This window comes from Macrobrachium nipponense, chromosome 44 (assembly GCF_015104395.2).
Source record: "Macrobrachium nipponense isolate FS-2020 chromosome 44, ASM1510439v2, whole genome shotgun sequence".
Taxonomy (NCBI): Eukaryota; Metazoa; Arthropoda; class Malacostraca; order Decapoda; family Palaemonidae; genus Macrobrachium; species Macrobrachium nipponense.
The window spans coordinates 33,273,532-33,299,828 of record NC_087221.1 but is presented as its reverse complement, the minus strand read 5'-3'; the positions used below and the strand labels follow the sequence as shown (position 1 = coordinate 33,299,828).

The window sequence follows — 26,297 nt, the reverse complement described above, 5'->3', positions numbered from 1 at the left end:
AAAGGAAGCCAAAACAATCTGGTTTTGAGTCTTAAAGGAAGCCAAAACCATGTGATTTTGAGTCTTAAAGGAAGCCAAAACCATGTGGTTTTGAGTCTTAAATGAAGCCAAAACCATCTGATTTTGAGTCTTAAAGGAAGCCAAAACCATCTGGTTTAGTCTTAAAGGAAGCAAAAACCATCTGTTCTAGAGTCTTAAATGAAGCCAACCATCTGGTTTTGAGTCTTAAAGGAAGCCTAAACCATCTAGTTTAGTCTTAATGGAAGCAAAAACCATCTGGTCTAGAGTCTTAAATGAAGCCAACCATCTGGTCTAGAGTCTTAATGAAAGCCAAAACCACCTGGTTGTGAGTCTTAAAGGAAGCCAAAACCATCTGGTGTAAAGTCTTAAAGGAAGCCAAAACCATCTGGTCTAGAGTCTTAAAGGAAGCCAAAACCATCTGGTCAAGTCTTAAAAGAAGGCAAAAGCATCTGGTTTTGAGTCTTTAGGGAAGCCAAAACCATCTGGTCTTCAGTCTTAAAGGAAGCCAAAACCAACTGATTTAGATCCTTAAAGGAAGTCAAAACCATCTGGTCTAGAGTCTTAAAGGAAGCCAAAACCATCTGGTTTAGGGTCTTAAAGGAAGCCAAAACCATCTGGTTTTGAGTCTTCTATCTGGTTTTGAGTCTTAAAGGAAGCCAAAACCATCTGGTCTAGTCTTAGAGGAAGCCAAAATCATCTGATTTTGAGTCTTAAAGGAAGCCAAAACCATCTGGTTTTGAGTCTTAAAGGAAGCCAAAACCAACTGATTTAGATCCTTATAGGAAGTCAAAACCATCTGGTTTTGAGTCTTAAAGGAAGCCAAAATCGTCTGGTTTAGGGTCTTAAAGGAAGCCAAAACCATCTGGTTTTGCGACTTAAAGAAGTCAAAACCATCTGATTTAGAGTCTTAAAGGAAATCAAAACCATCTGGTCAAGAGTCTTAAAAGAAGCCAAAACCATCTGGTTTTGAGTCTTAAAGGAAGCCAAAACCATCTGGTTTAGGGTCTTAAAGGAAGTCAAAACATCTGGTTTTGAGTCTCAAAGAAAGCCAAAACCATCTGGTTTTCAGTGTTAAAGGAAACCAAAACCATCTGGTTTTGAGTCTTAAAGGAAGCCAAAACCATCTAATTTATAGTCTTAAAGGAAGCCAAAACCATCTGGTCTAGAGTCTTAAAAGAAGCCAAAACCATCTGGTTTTGACTCTTAAGGGAAGCCAAAACCATCTGGTTTTGAGTCTTAAAAGAAGTCAAAACCATCTGGTTTTGAGTCTTACAAGAAGTCAAAACCATCTGGTTTTCAGTCTTAAAAAAAGTCAAAACTATTTGGTTTTGAGTCTTAAAAAAAGCCAAAACCATCTGGCTTTGAGTCTTAAAGGAAGTCAAAACCATCTGGTTTAGAGTCTTAAAGGAAACCTAAATTATTTGGTTTTGATTCTTAAAGGAAGCCAAAACCATCTAATTTAGAGTCTCAAAGGAAGCCAATACCATCTGATTTAGAGCCTCAAAGGAAGCCCAAAAAACCACATTCCCTGATTAGATTAAAGAGTTTCTTAAAGGAAGCCACATTTAGTTTGGAAGAGTTTCCTTAAGACATTATCTGATTTAGAGCCTAGGAAGCACATTCCTTGATTTAGAGTCTTAAAGGAAGCCATTACATCTGATAGAGCCTTAAAGAAGCCACATCATTTGATTAAAGAAGCCAAAACATCTTTGATTAAAGGAGCTATAGCAAACCAAAATCTTGAGTAAGAGTCTTAAAGGAAGCCAATCTTTAAAGGAAGCCAAAACCATCTGATTTAGAGCCTTAAAGAAAGCCAAAACCATCTGAGTTAGAGTCTTAAAGGAAGCCAATACCATCTGATTTAGAGCCTTAAAGGAAGCCAAAACCATCTGATTTAGAGTCTTAAAGGAAGCCAAAACCATCTGATTTAGAGCCTTATAGGAAGCCAAAACCATCTGATTTAGAGTCTTAAAGGAAGCCAAAACCTTCTGATTTAGAGTCTTAAAGGAAGCCAAAACCATCTGGTTTTGATTCTTAAAGGAAGCCAAAACCATCTAATTTAGTCTCAAAGGAAGCCAATACCATCTGATTTTGAGCCTTAAAGAAGCCAAAACCATCTGATTTAGAGTCTTAAAGGAAGCCAAAACCATCTGATTTAGAGTCATAAAGGAAGCCAAAACCATCTGGTCTAGAGTCTTAAAGGAAGCCAAAACCAACTGATTTTAGGGTTTCTTAAAGGAAAGCAAAACCTCTTTGGGTCTTTAGAGTCTTAAAGGAAGCAAAAACCCATCTGGTTTCCGGATCTTAAAGGAAGCCAAAACCATCTGAGTAGGGTCTTAAAGGGAAGCCAAAACCATCTGAATTTAGGTCCCTTAAAGGGAAGCCAAAAACCATCTGATTTAGGGTCTTAAAGGAGCCAAAACCATCTGGTTTTATTCTTAAAGGAAGCCAAAACAACCTGGTTTTTAAGGGTCTCAAAGAAAGCCAAAACCACATCTCTGATTTAAAGGAGTCTTATTAAAGGAAGTTCAAAAACCATCTGGTCTAGAGTCTTAAGGGAAGCCAAAACCATCTGGTTTCGGATCTTAAAGGAAGCCAAAACCATCTGATTTAGGGTCTTAAAGGAAGCCAAAACCATCTGATTTAGGGTCTTAAAGGAAGCCAAAACCATCTGATTTAGGGTCTTAAAGGAAGCCAAAACCATCTGGTTTTGAGTCTTAAAGGAAGCCAAAACAACCTGGTTTTAAGTCTCAAAGAAAGCCAAAACCATCTGGTTTAGGGTCTTAAAGGAAGCCAAAACCATCTGATTTAGGGTCTTAAAGGAAGCCAAAACCATCTGATTTAGGGTCTTAAAGGAAGCCAAAACCATCTGATTTAGGGTCTTAAAGGAAGCCAAAACCATCTGATTTATTTCTTAAAGGAAGCCAAAACAACCTGGTTTTAAGTCTCAAAGAAAGCCAAAACCATCTGGTTTTGAGTCTCAAAGGAAGCCAAAACTATATGGTTTTGCATCTTAAAGAAGTCAAAACCATCTGGTTTTGAGTCTTAAAGGAAGTCAAAACAATCTGGTCTAGAGTCTTAAAGGAAGTTAAAACTATCTGGTCTAGAGTCTTAAAGGAAGTCAAAACCATCTGGTTTTGAGTCTTAAAGGAAGCCAAAAAAAATCTGGTCTAGAGTCATAAATGAAGCCAAAACCATCTGGTCTAGAGTTTTAAAAGAGGCCAAAACCATCGGTTTTGAGTTTTAAAGGAATTAAAAACCATCTGGTCTAGAGTCTTAAAAGAAGCCAAAACCATCTGGTTTTGGGTTTTCAAGGAAGCCAAAACCATCTGGTTTTGAGTCTTAAAGGAAGCCAAAACCATTTGGTCTTTTGCATCTTAAAGGAAGCCAAAACCATCTGGTTTTGAGTCTTAAAGGAAGCCAAAAAAATCTGGTCTAGAGTCATAAAGGAAGCCAAACCATCTGGTCTAGAGTTTTAAAAGAAGCCAAAACCATCTGGTTTTGAGTTTTAAAGGAAGTCAAAACCGTCTGGTCTAGAGTCTTAAAAGAAGCCAAAACCATCTGGTCTAGAGTTTTAAAGGACGTCAAAACCATCTGGTTTTAAAGGACGTCAAAACCATCTGGTCTAGAGTCTTAAAAGAAGCCAAAGCCATCTGGTTTTGAGTCTTAAAGGAAGCCAAAACCACCTGGTTTTTAGTCTTAAAGAAGTCAAAACCATCTGGTCTAGAGTCTTAAAAGAAGCCAAAACCATCTGGTTTTGAGTCTTAAAGGAAGTCAAAACCATCTGGTTTTGAGTCTTAAAGAGGTCAAAACCATCTGGTTTTGAGTCTTAAAGGAAGCCAAAACCATTTGGTTTTGAGTCTTAAAGAGGTCAAAACCATCTGGTTTTGAATCTTAAAGGAAGCCAAAACAACCTGGTTTTGAGTCTCAAAGAAAGCCAAAACCATCTGGTTTTGAGTCTCAAAGGAAGCCAAAACCACATGGTTTTGCATCTAAAAGAAGTCAAAACCATCTTGTTTTGAGTCTTAAAGGAAGTCAAAACTATCTGGTCTAATATTAAAGGAAGTCAAAACTATCTGGTCTAGAATCTTAAAGGAAGTCAAAACCATCTGGCTTAGAGTCTTAAAGGAAGTCAAAACCATCTGGTTTTGAGTCTTAAAGGGAGCCAAAAAATCTGGTCTAGAGTCATAAAGGGAGCCAAAACGATCTGGGCTAGAGTTTTAAAAGAAGCCAAACCATCGGTTTTGAGTTTTAAAGGATGTCAAACCATCTGGTCTAGAGTCTTAAAAGAAGCCAAAACCATCTGGTTTAGGGTTTTAAAGGAAGCCAAAACCATCTGGTTTTGAGTCTTAAAGGAAGTCAAAACCATCTGGTTTTGAGTCTTAAAGGAAGCCAAAAAAATCTGGTCTAGAGTCATAAAGGAAGCCAAAACCATCAGGTGTAGAGTCATAAAGGAAGCCAAAACCATCTGGTTTTGAGTTTTAAAGGAAGTCAAAACTATCTGGACTAGAGTGTTAAAAGAAGCCAAAACCATCTGGTCTAGAGTTTTAAAGGACGTCAAAACCATCTGGTCTAGAGTTTTAAAGGAAGTCAAAACCATCTGGTCGAGAGTCTTAAAAGAAGCCAAAACCATCTGCTATTGAGTCCTAAAGGAAGCCAAAACCATCTGGATTAGTCTTAAAGGAAGTCAAAACCATATGGTTTTGAGTCTTAAAGGAAGTCAAAACCATCTGGTCTAGAGTCTTAAAGGAAGCCAAAACCAATTTGTTTAGTCTTAAAGGAAGCCAAAACTATCTGGCTTAGTCTTAAAGGAAGTCAAAAACCATTGCGTTTTGCGTCATAAAGGAAGCCCAAAACCATCTGCGTTTGAGTTCTTAAAGGAAGTCAAAAGCCATCTGGTATCGAGTCTAAAGGAAAGCCAAAAACCCAAAATCCTGGTTGAGTCTTAAAGGAAGTTCAAAACCATCTGGTCTAAAGGAAGTCTTAAAAAGAAGCCAAAACCATCTGTTTGAGTCTTAAAGGAAGGTCAAAACCATTGGTCTTTTAGAGTCTTAAAAAGAAGCCAAAACCATTGGTTTTGGAAGGTCTTAAAGGAAAAGTCAAAAACTATCTGGTCTAGAGTCTTAAAAGGAAGCCAAAAACCATTTGGTTTAATGAGTCTTAAAAGAAAGGCCAAAACCATATGGTAATGAAGTCCTTAAATAAAAGCCAAAAACTTTACTGGATTAGTCTTAAGATGAAGCCGAAAAAACCATGATTGGTTTTCCAGTTTTAAAGGTTAAGGAGTTCAAAACCATTCTGGTCTGAGGGGTTTTTAAAAGAAGCCAAAACCATCTGGTTTTGAGTTTTAAAGGAAGCCAAAACCATCTGGTTTTGAGTCTTAAAGGAAACCAAAACCATATGGTTTTGCATCTTAAAGAAGTCAAAACTATCTGGTTTTGAGTCTTAAAGGAAGTCAAAACTATCTGGTCTAGAATCTTAAAGGAAGCCAAAACCATCTGGTCTAGAGTTTTAAAAGAAGCCAAAACCATCTGGTTTTGAGTCTTAAAGGAAGTCAAAACTATCTGGTCTAGAGTCTTAAAAGAAGCCAAAACCATCTGGTTTTGAGTTTTAACGGAAGCCAAAACCATTTGGTTTTGAGTCTTGAAGGAAGCCAAAACCATCTGGTTTTGAGTTTTAAAGGAAGTCAAAACCATCTGGTCTAGTCTTAAAAGAAGCCAAAACCATCTGGTTTTGAGTTTTAAAGGAAGCCAAAACCATCTGGTTTTGAGTCTTAAAGGAAGCCAAAACCATCTGGTGTAGAGTCTCAAAGGAAGCCAAACCAATCTGATTTTGAGTCTTAAAGGAAGCCAAAACAATCTGGTTTTAAGTCTCAAAGGAAGCCAAAACCACCTGGTTTTGAGTCTCAAAGGAAGCCAAAACAATCTGGTTTTGAGTCTGAAAGGAAGCCAAAACCATCTGGTCTAGAGTCTTAAAGGAAGTCAAAACCATCTGGTCTAGAGTCTCAAAGGAAGTCAAAACCATCTGGTCTAGAGTCTCAAAGGAAGCCAAAACCTTCTGGTCTAGAGTCTCAAAGGAAGCCAAACCAATCTGATTTTGAGTCTCAAAGGAAGCCAAAAACCAACCTGGTTTTGGTGGAAGTCCCACCAGAGTCTCAAAGGAAGCCAAAACCAATTGGTCTAAGAGTCCTCAAAGGAAGTCCAAAAACCAAAACCTTTTGGTCCAAAGGAGTCTGGGTCCTGGTAGTCTCAAAGGAAGTTCAAAACCCCCTGGTTTTGAGTCTCAAAGGAAGAAAACCTTCTGGTCTAAGTCTAAAGGAAGCCAAAAACCTGTTTTGAGTCTCCAAAGGAAACCAAAACCCAACTGGGTCTAGAGTCTCAAAGGAAGTCAAAACCATCCTGGTTTTGAGTTTAAAGGAGTCTAAAGAGTCAAAACCACATGGTTTTTGAGTCTTAATTAATGAGGTCAAAACCATCTGGTTTTGAGTCATAAAGGAAGTCAAAACCATTTGGTTTTGAGTCTTATAGGAAGCCAAAACCATAAGGTTTTGAGTCTTAAAGAAGTCAAAACTATCTGGTTTTGAGTCTTAAAGGAAGTCAAAACCATCTGGTTTTGAGTCTTAAAGAGTTAAAACCATATGGTCTAGAGTCTTAAAAGAAGCCAAAACCATTTGGTTTTAAGTCTTAAAGGAAGTCAAAACCATTTGGTTTTGAGTCATAAAGGAAGCCAAAACCATCTGGGTTTTAGTCTTAAAGAAGTCAAAACCATCTGGTCTAGAGTCTTAAAAGAAGCCAAAGCCATCTGGTTTTGAGTCTTAAAGGAAGCCAAAACCATTTGGTTTTTAGTCTTAAAGAAGTCAAAACCATCTGGTCTAGAGTCTTAAAAGAAGCCAAAACCATCTGGTTTTGAGTCTTAAAGGAATTCAAAACCAGATGGTTTTGGCTTTCTTTGAGATTCAAAACCATCTGGTTTTGAATCTTAAAGGAAGCCAAAACCACCTGGTTTTGAGTCTTAAAGGAATTCAAAACCAGATGGTTTTGGCTTTCTTTGAGACTCAAAACCATCTGATTTTGAGTCTTAAAGGAAGCCAAAACCATTTGGTTTTTAGTCTTAAAGAAGTCAAAACCATCTGGTCTAGAGTCTTTAAAGAAGCCAAAACCATCTGGTTTTGAGTCTTAAAGGAATTCAAAACCAGATGGTTTTGGCTTTCTTTGAGACTCAAAACCATCTGGTTTTGAGTCTCAAAGAAAGCCAAAACCATCTGGTTTTGAGTCTCAAAGGAAGCCGACACCACATGGTTTTCCATCTAAAAGAAGTCAAAACCATCTTGTTTTGAGTCTTAAAGGAAGTCAAAACTATCTGGTCTAGAGTCTTAAAGGAAGTCAAAACCATCTGGTTTTGAGTCTTAAAGCAAGCCAAAACCATCTGGTTTTGAGTCTTAAAGGAAGCCAAAAAAATCTGGTCTAGAGTCATAAAGGAAGCCAAAACCATCTGGTCTAGAGTTTTAAAAGAGCCAAAACCATCTGGTTTTGAGTTTTAAAGGAAGTCAAAACCATCTGGTCTAGAGTCTTAAAAGAAGCAAAACCATCTGGTCTAGAGTCTTAAAAGAAACCAAAACCATCAGCTATTGAGTCCTCAAGGAAGCCAAAACCATCTGGATTAGTCTTAAAGGAAGTCAAAACCATATGGTTTTGAGTCTTAAAGGAAGTCAAAACCATCTGGTCTAGAGTCTTAAAGGAAGCCAAAACCATCGTTTTATGTCTTAAAGGAAGCCAAAACTATCTGGCTTAGTCTTAAAAGGAAGTCAAAACCATCTGGTTTTGCGTCCTAAAGGAAGCCAAAACCATCTGGTTTTGAGTCTTAAAGGAAGTCAAAACCATCTGGTCTAGAGTCTTAAAAGAAGCCAAAACCATCTGGTTTTGAGTCTTACAGGAAGACAAAACCATCTGGATTAGTCTTAAAGGAAGTCAAAACCATCTGGTATGGAGTCTTAAATGAAGCCAAAACCATCTGGATTAGTCTCAAATGAAGCCAAAACCATCTGGATTAGTTTAAAGGAAGTCAAAACCATCTGGATTAGTTTTAAAGGAAGTCAAAACCATCTGGATTAGTTTTAAATTAAGTCAAAACCATCTGGATTAGTTTTAAAGGAAGTCAAAACCATCTGGCATTGAGTCTTAAATGAAGCCAAAACCATCTGGATTAGTCGTAAATGAAGTCAAAACCATCTGGATTAGTTTTAAAGGAAGTCAAAACCATCTGGTTTTGAGTCTTAAAGAAAGCCAAAACCACCTGGATTAGTCTTAAAGGAAGTCAAAACCAACTGGTTTTGAGTCTTAAAGGAAGCCAAAACCGTCTGATTTAGAGTCTTAAAGGAAGTCAAAACCATCTGGTCTAGAGTCTTAAAGGAAGCCAAAACCATCTGGTTTAGTCTTAAAGGAAGAAAAAACCATCTGGTTTAAAGTCTTAAAGGAAGCCAAAATCATCTGGTTTAGTCTTTAAGGAAGCCAAAACCGTCTGATTTAGTCTTAAAGGAAGTCAAAACCATCTGGTTTTGCATCTTAAAGGAAGCCAAAACCATCTGGTTTTGAGTCTTAAAGGAAGCCAAAACCATCTGGTTTTAAGTCTTAAGGGAAGCCAAAACCATCTAGTTTAGAGTCTTAAAGAAAATCAAAATCATCTGCTCTAGAGTCTTAAAGGAAGTCAAAACTATCAGATGATTTAAATAGCCTCTCAACCAGTCAAAATCATTTGGTTTGGAGTCTCAAAGGAAGTCAAAACCACCATATGATTTGATATGTCTCTCAAGTAGCCTATAAAAGATAGTTCACAAAAAGAATGATCTCACAAACACTCTGGGAAGCAAATTCCCACAGGTTCACAATCTTCCAAATTCAAAACTACCCGATTCAAAGTTTTTCTTGTAGGAAATGAAAGAAAACTGGTCTTCAAGCGAGTCAAAATCTCTCAATGAGATAAAAACCACGCGGTTCGCAATCTTCCAACAACCGTAACATTCTCAACTTTTCAAATTCTATCCTTCTTTGTCTTCTTCCCTGAAACACCAACAGATTGCTCTCTCTGTGAAAACACTAAACAAAACTCTTTTTCATTTCGCACAGTTCACTTTTCAAAATGATTCGATACTCCTGAACCCATCATTTTACACACTATATATCAATGTTCTTCCATCTCGGAAACTGCTCTAACCATTCAAACGAATACATGCCCCAATTTCCAACAGCAGTGCTGCATTCCATATTTGGCTGAATTACCATATTTCCAAACACCTCTCTAAGAACTTCAAATACGCAAGATCTATTAGGGCACCTTATCTCCTGCCTTCCTGGTGCCCTTCACCAACTCTAACGATCTTCAGTCATCCATTTTCATAATTCTAAATCATTTGGATAAACAGGGACGTTTCTACCCATAAAATATTCATTTCCGGTTCCTAAATAATCTCTTGCAATAAAAAATTATCAACAGTTCACTGTTTATGTACCGGAGTCTCGTGTACCTCTTAGTATCAATTAATCATTTTACTAACATTACAACGCAGCTGACTTTGACAGAGAGAGAGAGAGAGAGAGAGAGAGAGAGAGAGAGAGAGAGAGAGAGAGAGAGAGCTTTTGCATTAAAGAAAATAATTGTTTCAAAAACTAACAGAGGACACTGTAGAAGACGTACTCATGTAGGTACAGTATACGTTAATTTAAAAATCATGCAAACTGAATTTAAATAAAAACTAAAGTCATTCAAAAACGATAAAGAATTACTGATCAGCATCGAACTTCCTCTAGCCATGAATCCTTCGTTTGAATAAGAAATAACACAAATAAACGAGAGAGAGAGAGAGAGAGAGAGAGAGAGAGAGAGAGAGAGAGAGAGAGAGAGAGATTCTAAACAGTTGCATAGATTAGTATGTAACAACAGGTAGCACATCTTCGCCTACACACCACGCGCAGAAGTTTTTAAACGATAGAATATTTAATTTCTTAGTCAGCCAAAACGTTTTAAAAAATTCCATCTACTTCTTTGTTCACTGGACTTAATCTTGATTTCAGACTCATTCAATGTAATGGCAAAACAGGAGAGAAGGTGTCCTCAATCAACAGGTAGTACAGATCCGCAATGGAACCGAAGGGTACGGGTCTTTTAATGTTTCAATCACGAACTAAAAATAAAGAAAGAAAGAAAAAAAATAGCCGGTTTCATAAACGTAATAATGAAAATAAATAAATACAAAAGAAAAATGACTTCATAAGTTACGTAGTCTCTTGTACCGAACTGACAATGATGTCGGAAGCACGCAGGTGATAAACGCGTGAACTGTCGTCCGCTCACCTAGTTTGCTCTAATAAAAGGTAATAAAACTGTATAAATACCTGAGACAAGTATCGGGTGGCACGTGCAAGACTTGAGAGAGGCGTTTGCAGTCCACAGGCAACTGGCGCACATGAAGTGCGATACTTCATCAAATCTTTTGCGGTCGACAACGAGAAGACATCTCCCGGACACTAGTGAATGTTCCGACGAGGCATTCGTCTACTTTTCCACGGGCACATTTTCCATTCATTCCGGCCGACGACGGCGCAGACGACGACGACGACGACGACGACGAGGGAGACAGAGACACCGCCGCAACTCTTTCGCTCCCACGTAGAGCGAGAGGCCAACTTATCCACATGCTCGCGGCTACTTCAACTGACCTCTCCTCTCTTCTTCTTCCAAGCAGTCAGTCTGGCTCTTTTCGCCGCGCGAGTAAGCCTCCCTCATTGGAGGATGAGCGAGTCAGGGAGAGAGAGAGAGAGATAGAGAGAGAAAGAGAGAGAGAGGGAGGGAGAGTGAGAGAGAGAGAGAGAGCGCAACCCCGAGAGAAGCGAGACCGAGGAGGAGGTTGGAAGTATCCCCTTGCACCTCAAACTATAGCCAACACCAAAATGCTGCATCTTACACTATGCCTCCACTATCTTCGCCTCCACTCCACGAGCTGTCTGCCCAACCTCCGATCGTAAGGACTCGATTCCCTAGGCCACATGCTAGCTTTTCAACTTTCTCGACCCATGGCCGCTCAGGTATTACGCTGGGCGGAGCAACACACGGATGTGCTCCACTCCCCACCACTGCCACCCAAAACCTTCCCCACCAAAGGACATCCCACCCCCACCGTCTAGCCCCACCTCCAAACCACCCTCACGGCCTCCTTAGAGGGGGTGGCAATGACCAATCTCAAGACACCTCATTAATCCGTCATTTGCTTTTACCTGCGATGACCACTTCGCCTATTTCTCATGACCTTCCTGACATCTCAATTCAGTGGTCCCACTCACTACAAAAACTTCGGCAACGTCGTCAGTCCCCCTTCGAAGACTTCAGTCTTGAAGACGCTTTTCCGAAGTAATGGAGCTCCTTGTAAACCTTCTGTCGTTTGAGAAGGTTTACTATTAATTCCGTTAATGCCGAACGTCAAACAGTTAAAATCACTGGAGAACATTGAGGAGCAAAACGTTATGGGAACAATTACCTATTTCTTAACACCGCAAACAGGTGAATAAATGAAATAACACCAAACCTTAGCAACAAATACTCTAAGGCCTGATGAATGTTTTACGAACTGTTCCCGTCATATCATCACTATGCCGCAGCGAATTCCTGACACACGGCGCATTGAAATCTCCCGTTCTAGCAATATGAGGCTCAAGGTTTATACGCATGCATGCCCGTCCTCAGCCAAAAGCTAAGAAAGCTAGGTAGTTATCGGTTATTTAGCATTAATAGAACTCTAACCCTACTGAGAAAAGTAGAAAGCTACAAAACCCAATCCCAACCAACGCCACGCCCCCCCCCCCCCCCTGCCCCCACCCACAGAGAGAAAAGAAAATCAAAAGTAACGAATGACTATATAAGACAACTGAATAAAAATGAGATAAAACAGAGAACTTGCAAGTACTCCTGAAGTTACACCGACTCAGCTACACGGTCAAAAAGCTCACGCCATAATTTGGTTACAGCTGGAATGAAACTGACCAGAAAATCTGTGTCGAACAGAGTCTGACGAAAGACAGGCGAAACTGTTAGAATTAACTGCATATCTAGTACGTAGTGAATAGTACAATGTGGAATGCCAATGGCTGGGATTTGTGAAGGTCTGGAGTATATGAAAGATAATAGATCTAAAGTTTTTCTCCAACATTTTAACATGCCAATCAACTGCTGAACATTAACAGAAAGTGTACAGTTTTGAAAATACAAGGAAAAAAATTTTTTTTCTTTTTTTTTACAAAACTGTCTTTCTGTTACAAGTTACTGGTGTTGCAAAAGAGAAAAAATATCCAGACCGCGATGCTTCCTGGAGCTGAATGATTTCATACTGAGAACTAAACATCTTGTTATTATAAGGTCAATATAACTTTTTAATTATTTATTCATGCTTCTTTTCCCTTTGTCAATTTCCTTTTTCTTGAAATAACCGACATTACACTTGTTCCACATGAATGTGAACACTTCATATTAAAGGGGTAATGCCTTTATGGATTCCAATATACATCCATATTTCCCATACAGTGATGCAACTCTTAATTGACCTATTTTCAGTAACAGTTGCAGCTAGGATGAAACCATTCCCTGTCAAAATCTGAAACCACAACACGTTACATTATTTTAACTGACTTAGGAGAACTCCAAACAATAAGTACCTTCTGCATAAATGTAGTTTCCCGACGTGAAGAGGACCCATCCATTCCTCCCAAATGTCAACAAGGAAGCCACTTGGCTACGGAAATATAATGTTTCATACCTTCGACAAACAATTAAACATTATATATATATATATAGATATATTTATATATATATATATATATATATATAGTTACTGTTAATTCCACTCTGAAATCAAAGGAGAAACAACAAAGGAATGAAGGAAATACACACTAATTTATCCGAACAATTTCGCCCTCCATCAGGCCTCGTTTCGGGGACCTTGACTGGCTATGGGAGTACATCATTATAATGTATCTTCGTGAATGAGAAGATTACAACCGAATAGAAATATAAATATGTATACTTCATTTTATTTTCCTAGATTTACTTTTATATTAGGGGTGATCCAGTTCGGTGCCAGCCTCTGTCACCACGGAAGATGCCTTTGTGGCCGTGTCAAATAGGCTTAAACGTGGAGTTTATTACCCGTAGACTATCATCCAACCCTCTCTTACATTATTATTATTATATAATTACATTGTTGTTATTATTATTCAGAAGATTAAACCTATTCATATGGGACAAGCCCACAGGGGCCACTGACTTGAAATTCAAGCTTCCAAAGAATATGGTGTTCATTAGGAAGAAGTAAGACGAGGTAAAGGGAAATACAGAGAGATGAGACACCACTTATCAAAAAAAAAGGGAAAAAAGTAAATTAACAAATAGGTAAAGAGTCACCTACTAAGTATATAATGCATGTACACAAATATAATTGGTACAATGATTCTATTCATCTGCACATTGGTTTAACGTAGGTTCTACTACTACGAAGGAAAGAGAATGATCTTCCAGTATCACAGCTTGATGTATTCTGCCACACGGTTACACAGGAAATGGAAAGACCTCGACAAAAACGCTCTCATACTTTCGCCTTCCCTGACCTGACAAAGCTAAAAATAGCAGCACAGAAGAGTAACAGAAATTCCCTCATTTGGAGAAGGTCTCAGAGTCTGCAGTTGCAATATGATCCAGGATAGCTCTTCTCAGAACAAAGAGAAAATCTGAGGCGTTTGCCCTTACTACTGATTCCGTGAGCTGATTATAATTTCGCTGTTTTCATTAAGATGAAAATGTTTAAAATAATTCCTTGGTTGCGCAAGTTACGAAAAACAAGCGATGCTCCATTAAGGCAACAAGCAGTGATATTCTGATACGCATATATTTTTCTTCATAATGATTGATTTGCAAGGGGGTGGCGATACCTACTGTGAGGTATTCATCCAAGAATCAAGGTTATTCCAAGAACCAAGGATGTTCCAAGAATCTAGGTTATTCCAAGAATCAAGGATATTCCAAGAATCAAAGTTGTTCCAAGAATCACGGATAATCCAAGAATCCAGGATATTAAAAAATTAAGGATAATCCAAAATGCAAGGATATTCCCAGAATGAAGGATAATCCAAGAATCTAGGATGATCCAAGAATCAAGGTTATTCCAAGAACCAAAGATATGCCAAGAATCAAGGATACCTCAAGAATCGAGGATACTCCAATAACCAATGATAATCCAAGAATCAAGAATATTTCAACCCTGGAGGCAATTTTACCATGAAAAATTTGCCAATGGCACTTGCCATTCTGGGTTCGAAATTAGAGTGAAATGAAGAACCGGAAACGCAAATCTGGCGGTGGTAGAAAGATGCCGTCCTTTCTTTCAAAAATCTGTGAGCTTTCGGACCTTCGGACTAGTAAGACTTATCTACAAAATAGCCGAAGAAATCTGTTAACAACAGTCTTTTCTCAATAGGAAATCGTCGAGGTACTGGCACACCTTAAATTTTGGTGATAACTTGAAACAGTTGTGCGGACATTCTCGTTTTACTTCCAAACCAAAAAAAGCCCTGCGTACAAAAACACAAGTCTACAGACCCAGCAGGCAACAAATTTGATTTTGAAAAAATAAAAACCCCACCGTATCACAAATACTTTTTATTACGGTTAACAAAATCGATCGACAACCGGACATACTTTTTTAACCTCAAAACCAAAAAAGCCTGCAAGGCTACAGACTCACCAGAGAACAAATTTGATTAAAAAAAAAAAAAAAAAAAAAAAAAAAAAAAAAACACACACACACACTGTATCACAAATCCTTTTTTTATACTGAACAAAATCGATCGAAAAACGGAAATACGTTTTTACCCAAAAACCATCAAAAAATCCTACAGACTCAGCAGGGAACAAATTTGATTTTTAAAAAAATGAATAAAATAATAAATATATAAAAACCACCGTATCACAAATACTTTTTTTTTTACTATACTGAACAAAATCGATCGAAAAACGGACATACCATCGTTCGTGGCCAAAAGAAAAAAAAAAAAAAGTCATACAGCGGAACCTCTTTCGAACAAGACTGGCGGCCACTAAATAATTAAAGAGTGGAGCCAAAGCAGAGCTCCACGAAAGCGTTCATTCCCGTAGTTAGAAAATGACTGCATCTGCTGCCATTACACTATTCCGTGCTGAAATCAACAGCGTTCAACCCTTCATTATTAGAACTCATTTTCCTTCTCGCAAAGAAAGAACACAAATTATGCGTCGCTGCCAAAGGCTTCGCAGAATGCTGCTATCTAGGCTAGATTAGATGTCTGTTTTCTAGAACAGGCATCATAACAAAGGAACAGTCAGCTCCACGGAGAGTCATTTTTAAAGCCCTGCTTTTAGTCCTTTCAGAATGAGCCTGAAATTCAGCATAATTCACTCAAGAACAGCCAACCGTCGAAACCACTCAACGAAAGGTGATTTGCAACCCAATGTGACAAACATCCACTTTGAAAGCAAAAGGGATCTTATCGAGAGAGAGAGAGAGAGAGAGGAGAGAGAGAGAGAGAGAGAGAGAGAGAGAGAGAGAGATTATTTAACAGCGTGTGTCATCGTCCAAGACCCAACATGGGCCCCTCAAGGTTACAAGCGCAATTATGAAAGATTATTATTTCCTTTTTTTGTTATTTTCTGGAGGTAAATGCCAAGATAATATATATCACAGATTGATGAATACGCATTATCAAGGCTGATGTTACTTATGCTAGTATCTAAATGGTCTTCATGAATTGCCTACAAAAATACATTTTAGCCAGGATTTGAGAAAGGGAACTAATATGTATCATATTTTCCTATTTTGGTTCATGATTGCTGTTACTGTAGACACTAAAACTTTGCTAACTCTGTAAGTTATCCGCGGTTGTAATTTGAAAACAAGTGTCATTCTTCCCACATGAAATCCCTTTTTATTTTTTTTTTTATTTTTTTTTATTTTTTTTTTTTTGTGACCAACAACAAATCGTCCCTTCGAATATGATTTCTTTCTTCTTCGTTACTTGTATCGACGGTGATCGGTGATCGTATCACTTGACATCTTGTTTCTGCTAAGTATCCAGGCTCTCTCTCTCATTCGCATCATCTTGGATGTATGGTGGGAGAATTGATACTTAGCTGAAACAAGAATTCAATGATAGAATCACCATCGATCCAGATAACTTAACAAATTGAATGAATACATATTCGATACTTTGCACACACACACACACACACACACACACACACACACACACACACACACAAAGGGGGGGGGGCGCGCTAAATTGTATAACGTTTTGCTTCCAAGAAATTCGGTTTTCTTGGAAGATGGTGATTAAGAGAAAATAATCAAAATGGCCCACCTGTTCAGGAAACTTCCACGGACATGTACTAAATATTTGGGAAGGACGTACAATGATTCGCATAATAGATCAAGGATTATTTTTACGCTAATGATGATAAGAATGACTGCTGATACTCCTGTTTTACAGACTATGTGAGAACAGGAGCAGGAGACTTACAATGCAGAGACAAGGCAGGGTTTAAAGGAAGGTCGTCTTCGTTTAAAAAATTTGGAAAAAAATTGAGAAGTCTGTGAACCGGTTGGGCAAAACGGTGTCCTGTGACAATTATAATCAGCGGCCTGTTTTCTTCCTAGTCGATGAGTATTCCCTGAATATACTTGGTTCTTACTTATTCCATTTAAAAACCGCATTTCTCAAACGAGGTAGCCTTCAGAATGACATCAAAGGAATGCCACAATCACCTTCCTACTACTGAAATGCCTGATAATCTCCAAAGCCTTGCTGCCTCACCAAACACAAATACTGCTCTGTTCAAATTGCTTTGCACAAGCAATCCCGGACTTCCCGTTTACTCATTCATCTCTGGGCGTTCAAATTCTTTTCGTTACAGGGAGGACTTTCTAATCATAGACCTTCACCAACCTATCTTTTCCGTATACGTCACCGCCTCGTCCTCGTATCTTAGGTTTCCCGCCCTTGACACCAGGCTCGTCGCGCGTAAATGTAAAAAAATACAAGAAAATCGAGGGAAGAAGTGTAAGAAAATGTGCAGAAACTATTGAAGTCAACTTCAATGGCTTACGCATTTTTCCTTGCTTTGTTATTTAGCGACTAAAGTGAACTTCCATAAGGGTCAAGTGGCTGAACAAACCCCAACATTTTTCAAGTTTCGCTCCAATAAAATCCCGAATTTCCCCCATATTTACTTTTCCTGTCATGAGTCACAACGATCTACCTCTCCCTCTCTTTCATCCATCATCTACAACATTCAATCTCAGGCATTCTATATAAATTCATCATCTCCTCATTCTCTAGGCTTCTGTAGACTTCCATACTTTTAATTTTACTAAGAACCTTCTTCAACCTTTTTTATGCTTAAGAATAACCAAAACTCATTTACCAGGCAACGTTCATTTCTTTAGACTTTCAAAACCTTAATTTACCTAGCATTCCACTTTAATTTTATGCTTAAGAATAACCAAAACTCATTTTCCAGACTCGGCAGCCTGTGTCCCCCACAACCATTGCAATACCATAAGCAAGCTTTGGGCCACATTCCATTCACAACCTTTCCTCTTGTCCCACAACCTTGTGCCTAGAGCTCTAGACCTACTATTTGGTTCACTTCCGCCTCCTCCAACCCCCCCCCCCTCCCCCAATTCAATAAAGCGCACAGCCACGGGAGTCATAACTGACTGTAGGAGGCGTAAGCGATTTGTGAACGCTGTAAATGACTGTAAACTGTAGCTCTCATCGTCAAACTTATTAAATCAATTACTGTATATCCTCAACACTTTCTATATGGTATCTACGTATATACATGTACCCCTGAAAATTATTACTTCCTACACTAAAATCATCATTTCAGGCTGATATGATGACGAATTTTAAGATGATAGTCTGGGGAATTTCAAGCTGATCTGGAGACGAATTTGAGGTTGATATCCTGAGGAACTTTAAGCTGATCTGGAGACGAAATTGAGGTTGATATCCTGAGGAACTTTAAGCTGATCTGGAGACGAATTTGAGGTTGATATCCTGAGGAACTTTAAGCTGATCTGGAGACGAAATTGAGGTTGATATCCTGGGGGAATTTCAAGCTGATCTGGCGACGAATTTGAGGTTGATATCCTGAGGAACCTTAAGCTGATCTGGAGACGAATTTGAGGTTGATATCCTCAGGAACTTTAAGCTGATCTGGAGACGAATTTGAGGTTGATATCCTCAGGAACTTTAAGCTGATCTGGAGACGAATTTGAGGTTGATATCCTGGGGGAATTTCAAGCTCATATGATGAACTTTAAGACGATCTCCTTAGGAATTTCGAGCTGATACGATGACGAATTTCCAGATGGTATAGTGACGAACTGTAAGCTTATGTAGGTGTAAAAGGTAGTGTGACAACACTTGATGCATACAAACATCAAACGAATATTTCAATGCACTTGTACATATATATAAACCACGCCTTCAAAATGTGAACACATTAGAACATTTAATCCTGTACTTCCCACCAGACCTTCACGAACCTTTAATGACCCACTGGAACTCAAAGCCTTCAAACGAGGTGATGCAATGGATTCCCAATAGGTGAAGTCTGCACATCGAAAAATTTTACATTAAAGTGTCTTCAAAGGTGATGTGAAATAGGAAACCACTTGTGAAAATCATTCAGTTCAACTCACGACCTTTGATAATGTTGTGACAAATAATTCGAAACTGATACAATGAGCGTTTGTCCGATGCACCATGGAGCTCGGAAGTAATACATACTGAACTTTCGCGTGATACAAAACCGATTTTAACGCTCATAAAAAAAAAAAAAAAAAAAAAAAAAAAAAAAAAAAAACTCATTTTACGATGAATGGTTTCAGGCTAATATGACAAAAAAATTTATAGATGATATCCTGAAGAATTTCAGCTGATATATGATGACGAATATTTAGATGATATTTAGATGAAATTCCAAGCTGATATGACAATGTATTTAAAGAAGATATGATGACGAATTTTAAGATGATAAAATGAAAAATTTCAAGCTGAATTCATGAGTTTAAATCCGATGTAATGAAAATTTCAAGATAAAGATGATATGATGACGAATGTTAAATGATAAAATGAAAAACTTCAAGCCGAAGTGATGAGTTTTAATACGATATAATGAAGAATTTCAAGCTGAAGATGATATGATGACGAATGTTATGATAAAATTAAATTATTCTATCTGAAATAATGACGAGTTGTAATACGATATAATGAAGAATTTCAAGTTGATAAGATGTCGAATTTTAAACTGGTGGGCGGTGAGTTCCGCGTTGATGTATACACACACACACACACACACACACACACACACACACACATATACATATATATATATATATATATATATATATATATATATATATATATATATATATATAGTACGTACGAGTGTTAAGTGCCAGCTGATCACAAGAATACACGACATTACTCAATAATACCTGGGGAATTCAACATCAGGGATTTGATTGTCACCTTATAACTAGTCCGTCTAACTGGGAATCGACGATAAAAACATTTTAAAATTTCTTTATTAGTTTGGCATATTTCTGAATTAGCGTAACGCAGCACAGCGCATTTTATTACCGGTTGACCAAATTTCTAAACCGGTTTAACAGTTCAAAATTCTCACTTTAGTCCACTTCTTTATTGGTCTGAAACATTTCTGTACTGCTACAATCCATTCTTTGCGCAGTCGCCCAATTCAGTATCCAGTTGACCATTTTCCTGGACCGGTTTAAATATTTTCTTGAGTGGGTAAACCTTCATGGTTAGGGAAACTTCCTGGGTTACTTCCAACTATCATGCATAACCAGCTGAGCGTATTTCCACGGTGGTTTACCACACATACCAATACACATTTACCAAAACTCCAACGTTTGAAAACGTAAGAACTTCGCTGGACTCTTCTAAGAACTCTTGGAGTTTGTGATAGTTCAAAATATTCATTCATTTACATTTTCTTGCACCATTTATTTTTTTTACTGAAAAATTTATATAAGATGCTCGGGATCAGTACAAAACACACATTTTGAATAGTTGGATCAAACTTTGCCTCAACGCCTGCCTGTCTAGTTCTCACGGGAGACTTAGAAACCGATGCAATAAATTACATATCAGTGACAAGCTAATTCATTACAATTTAAATGATGTTAAAAAAGATTTTGATATGTATAGTACTGCAAAAAAGTATTCTGGCAGACATTTTTACGGCAAATTTTACTGCAGTCTTTGGTAATGTTTGACGTGTCAGTGATATAAATAATATATATAGTATACACATTTATATATAGTATATACATCTATCTATCTATCTATCTATCTATCTATCTATCTACTATATACTAATATATATATATATATATATATATATATATATATATATATATATATATACATCATTAGAATGCGAACCTATCAGTTTTGAAGTTTTGAACCGTTCCGGATATTTCATATATATACCTATCATACCTTATCATTGGCCAACAATTTTACTTACAAAATGCAATTTTAACTAGCTTCAACTCTCTCTCTCTCTCTCTCTCTCTCTCTCTCTCTCTCTCTCTCTCTCTCTCTCTCTCTCTCTCTCTCTAACACACACACGTAGTGTGCTTGTGTGCGGACTTGCCTTCTTGGGCAACCTCTTAAATTTGAATTCAACTCCCTCATGCAAGTTGATACAGTCAAGCCGGCACCTAAACCGCATAAATGGGGAGCATTTGGGTTGACGACCCAGCAGTGAAAAGTACCAAACGTTACTAAAAACTGCGACCACCAATTGGTCGAAATGAGACCAGAAGTCAGATGGCAGAGGATTAGGATGTCTTTATAAAAAGTCTTTACAAAATTGATGTGAAAATCCGATTTCAACCCATTCCCGAGAAGTGCATACCATTAACATAAAAATAAAAAATTCCCTTTTTATCTCTAACAGGAAGCATTTGAGATCAGCTATCAAAATTTTGAAGCCTCTTTTCAAAAATGATGTCAAGTCATCTCTTGAAAAGGAATCTGACATACCTAAAAATCGGAGGGCAGATATCAGTCAACAGACGGGGTATTTCATTTGGACAGTCAACTACTTTTTGTGGCCTTCATTAGAACAGAGAGAGAGAGAGAGAGAGAGAGAGAGAGAGAGAGGAGAGAGAGAGAGAGAGAGGTACCTTGCAAGAATGAAACCAGCGGCGTTTATGACCTATCTCAAGGTGATCCGTATGGAGAGAATGCCATAGGAGTGGTCAAAACCGCAGACTGAAAAAAATTGATAATATCAGAGAGAAGCAAAAACGCCAAAGAACCTGCTTGATACCTGCATCCTCAACTAGCCAGATCAAGACATGAAAACCTGACGCAAAGATTTAGGGAAATGCCGAGGTTATTGTAGGACAGTTTAACCAGGCCGCTTGGTTTGCTTGTTTGTTTGCATGTTGTTTTTACGTTGCATGGAACCAGAGATTATTCAGCAACAGGACCAACGGCTTTACGTGACTTCCGAACCACGTCGAGAGTGAACTTCTATCACCAGTTATACACATCTCTGACCCCTCAATGGAGTGCCCAAGAATCGAAAACGCGGCCACCGACGTGACAGGCAAAGACCATACCAACCACGCCACTGAGGGTCCTCCAGGCCGCTGGGTGATCATTTGGATCTTTCCGAGTTAGTGACCCCCTACAAAGTTCGAGGACTAGTATTTCTTGGGGGGGCCATTATCATCTTGATGATATTTGTAGTCTTTTGTTTATGTTTCCGGGTTAAACCCATTAGGGGTCACTATCTAGGAAAGCTCTGTTAATTTTCCTCAGCCTACAGGAGATTTCTTCGGTAATCACTGGCTGTCCAAGTTCCGTGGCTGGGTTTTTCCTGGACCCGATAGAATTCCAGAATTTTCTCTTTGGTTTCAAATTTTCCTATAATTTAGGACTCGATGATGGTACCAAGATTTCAGCTGGATCCGTCAGTGTTCGAGGAGGGAGAAAAAAATAGAAACAACAGACATGAGAGAGAGAGAGAGAGAGAGAGAGAGAAGAGAGAGAGAGAGAGAGAGAGAGAGAGAGAGAAAAAACAAGCTCATCGATAAGAACCTGAGACAAGAATGATTCCTTTCAGAAGTACCCATGATCGTAGTAAACGCATCTTCCGGATATATTTCGGGCTTTTTTCCCAATAAAAATTGCTGGATTGAAGAGACACGGCACCATAAAAAATGAGAGAGAGCGAAAAAAAAAAAACACCACATAGGTTTGAGAAAAATTCCATTTCAAGACGGTTTCAAGAATTCTGCCGAAAGCGAAAGCTCCTTAAGACGGCTGAGAACGAGCTGACTTCTTGCGGCAGGAACAACACACGGCCTCCTTCTTGCAATACGACTGGCCGTAGCTGGAAGGGAGGGCTATAAAATGAAAACTTGTTTTTTAGGAGGGGAAATCACAAGTGCAAACATCCATAAATAGCTTGGCAGCCGTTGCGTCAAGAGGTGAATACCTCACACACAGAACCATGACCAACACCACACACAATATTATATATATATATATATATATATATATATATATATATTATATATATATATATATATATATATATATATATATATATATATGCACATAAATACAGATAGATAAGACAGATATCAACGCTACCTAACAAGTTATCACATACGTACCCTATGAAGCAATAAAACCCGCAAAAAAATACGTCAAATTACAGGAGGAAGGCGAGAAATGGTGAGGTGGGGGATCTAGCAGGTAATAACATCGAGAAAGAGTGACGACCTTATTGTACAGCTTGCATCTTCGGAAGTCAAATTGCTAAAATAGATACCGGAAGTGCGAAGAAGAGGAAGGAGAAGCAGAGCGCGAGAAGATCTTTTAACCACAACCGACCGACCAACCAACCAACCAGCCGGTCGTCCATCTCTGCGTGTCGCTGGGGTACATGATACGACGCTCCGACGAAGGTCAACGTGCAAAGCAGCAAACGCTTTTTTTTTTATTCCTCTCTCTCTCTCTGTCCAAAATAGGGTTCTTAACTTCGGACTTCGAGAACCTGGAGTCGACGGCATTCCAAAGTGAAGTGGTTCAACTTCTTTGGCACGGAAAAAAAATGTTTCTGCAAACAAACCATTAAACAACAACATACGATTATGATCCACTTAGTGCAGATTTTCTTAGCTCTCGTTTCCTTCATTTCTCCCGCATCCAGCGATTATGATTAATCATTTGATCACAAAAAATTTAAATGATCATTAAAATGATACTGTACACAATTTCTTTCTGTCAGGCTGTATCTCTTATGTGTGAGTGTGTGTGTGTGTGTACATATATACATATACATATATGTGTATATACAACATACATATGTATACATATACGCAACCAAAGGATCACAGACAACATTTGGAAGGTTAGAAAATCGTTAGGCCCTAAAGGCAGCAGTAGACATGCCTGGTAAACAACGGATGGTTTTGAACGAATCATGAAAGGAGGAGGAGGAGGAGGAGGAGGAGAAGTCCAAAGGTTGCTATAAAGAGGTAAAGGAAGACACCTTTCAACTAAGATGAGGCAAGAAGGGTTAGTTATCCAAGTATGAAACCCTTCGACCACCCCTCCTCCTATTCCCCCCTCCCCTCAACACTTCCAGCGGCATAAAACCGAAATAATAGCGACAGTTAATGATAATAAACTAAAGTTTACATTTACGTTGCACAGGTTATGTTCTCGCTATGGAGTATAAATATCATCCTCACAATTAGTACCCGTCGAAATGAAATTTGATCCACGCACGCACAAAAGCACGTAGTCGAAGGCAACCTCCTCGGCTGAATTAAAAACAAAAGAACGTCAGTAAAAGAAGGAACATCCTTATTGAACGCCCACTTTTCTTCGCGTCAAAACATTTTCAAGGTCAGAGAAGTAATGACCGACATATCATAAAAATCTTATATTCAAACGATTATTGTTTCTCAAAATATAAAAGTGAACACAGAGAGACCAAAGTAAAAGCACTAATCAGGGAAGCGATCAAACACAACAAGATCAAACTAGGCACACTTGCCAAACCCCCTACACATCTCCCCCCCCCCCCCCACACACACACACACACACACAACACACACGATAACGGAACGAGAAGAGATCCCCCTCACTATACAAAGTCGGTTTCTTGTAGACGGTCTGGATGGTCACGGAAATTCTGGAGGGTTAACGCACCACTGTGTCTTTCGGTTAACGCACCACTGTGTCTATCGGTTAACGCATCACTGTTTCTATCTAAAATGGAAAAATGACTGAAATCCATACCCGATTCACAAGTTGAAAGGAGGTCACGAATGCTGGGGGGCACTGGCCTGGGCAGCATGCTACCAGTTCGACTTGAAACTGCAAAGTGATCACTGCCTCTGGAATTCAGTGCCCTCACTGAGAATCCAACATAGGTGGCGCTGCAGTCACTGCACTTATGCAAACAAACAATGCCTGATTCCAGAGCCGCTGGCAACCTCTCCTTGTGTCTAATAAGTCCTTGGGTTCTAACATTTTTAGACACAAATATTTAAGTCACTTGAAATAAAAACTTCAATTTAGTCATTCTTGATAAAATCATACTAATAACTGTTCATAAAAAGTAGCATTCATTTTGGAAAAATTCAATAAAAAAAATCACAATTTCTCCAAGTTATTGTTAATCTTAGGGCCATAGTAAAGTTGTGTAGGAATATTATAATTAAGCTTAAAATTCATGGAAGTTTGGCTGTGAAAATTCATGACTGAACCTGTAGGAGATGTTAACTTTCTAAATACAGATACAAAGAAGAACAACAGATTATTTCTGTAGCCTTTTGACAGCAACAGTCGAGAAAATTTAAAGAATCAGTTGTTACCATTTCCAAGGTCAATTTGATATTGGGATAGTATTTTGAATCTTGATAAAAAGAAGAAGAAGAAGAAGAAGAAGAAGAAGAAGAAGAAGAAGAAGAAGAAGAAGAAGAGAAGTTCAGTTTGACCCCTTCTAACACCAAAAAAATGCAATCATCCAAGCACCTCTTATACTACAACAGTGGCTTATAACTTTTATTATATTCCCTTAACTCATTTTGTTTGTGGTATGATGAGAGTAATTTTCCCTAGTTGCACTTATGGTTCTTCCTCTGCAAAACCCTCCAACTGAGCATAATATCTTCCGCCAAACAAAAATTGACTGACTGTCATAGGTGCATATCTCTAAAAGACGTCTAATATTTTTGTTTCTTTTTTGGGCCATGGTACAGGATCAGTTACCAATTTGGCACCCCAACTCCACTCCGATTGCTAGTTTCTCTTGCAGGAATATTCGTAAAAACAGAGATTACGCCAAACCTTGACAAAAAAGCTGTACCTGGGGAAACGTTTTTTCTCTTTTTTGCATGATATCCATAAAAGCACAGGAGTTCTTAAGAGTGTATTCATATTCCATGCTAGGGCCAGTAGTAGGAAGAAAAAGGTTTATCGGAGTGTAAAGGAGTATTGATTGATGCTGGTATACGAAGTAATGCATATTATCTTTATGGTCAGTAATAATGGGTATATATATATATATATATAAATGATTCAGGTCAACATTTAAGTATAGTCAAGAACATCAAGTACAAAAACAACCCATGCGTCACAAATATTAATTCGTTAAGTTACTAAGATACAAGTTATAAGAAGAAAAATGTGCGGTTCAGAATTATTGAACATTGAAACAAGACCATTTTATCATAAACTCGATCTTCCGTGAAGTTGATCTCACCGGAAGAATCTAAAAGAGTAATTACTGAAAACAAAGCTTCTGTGGGTTAATGTATGAAAAAAAAAAATACAACAGATACAAATAAAACAATAAAAAGTAAATAGAAATAAAAACATGTAAAAACAAAATTGAAAAATATTAACAAATGGAAAAATAAAAAAATGAAAACAGATTCAAATAAAAACACTTAAAAGGAAATAATAATTCTTTTAATTTATGAACAAATTAAAATATGTACAAATATGTAAAACCCTATAAAAAAACAACCAGCGCTGAACGGCAAGATTCGAAAATTCAAATTCATTTGATTCTAAAACTGTAATAAAGAAAACGATACCATATCTTGTCCTGGTTATGCTTACTTTTGCTTAATT

General features: G+C 38.1%; 1 protein-coding gene across 12 annotated transcripts in view; it reads right to left on the bottom strand.

Annotated features, from left to right (window-relative positions):
* LOC135204157 (uncharacterized) overlaps window positions 1-26,297 on the bottom strand; it is a 740,069-nt gene that overhangs the window by 229,910 nt on the left and 483,862 nt on the right. The window contains exon 1 of one of the 12 annotated variants that reach the window (XM_064234196.1): window positions 10,410-10,941. The exons of the other annotated variants lie outside the window; for them this stretch is intronic. Within the exon in view, the coding sequence (XP_064090266.1) occupies window positions 10,410-10,482 (73 nt within the window). The 5' untranslated portion in view covers window positions 10,483-10,941. Of the gene's footprint in view, window positions 1-10,409; window positions 10,942-26,297 lie in introns of those variants that run through there. 12 annotated transcript variants of the gene reach the window in all.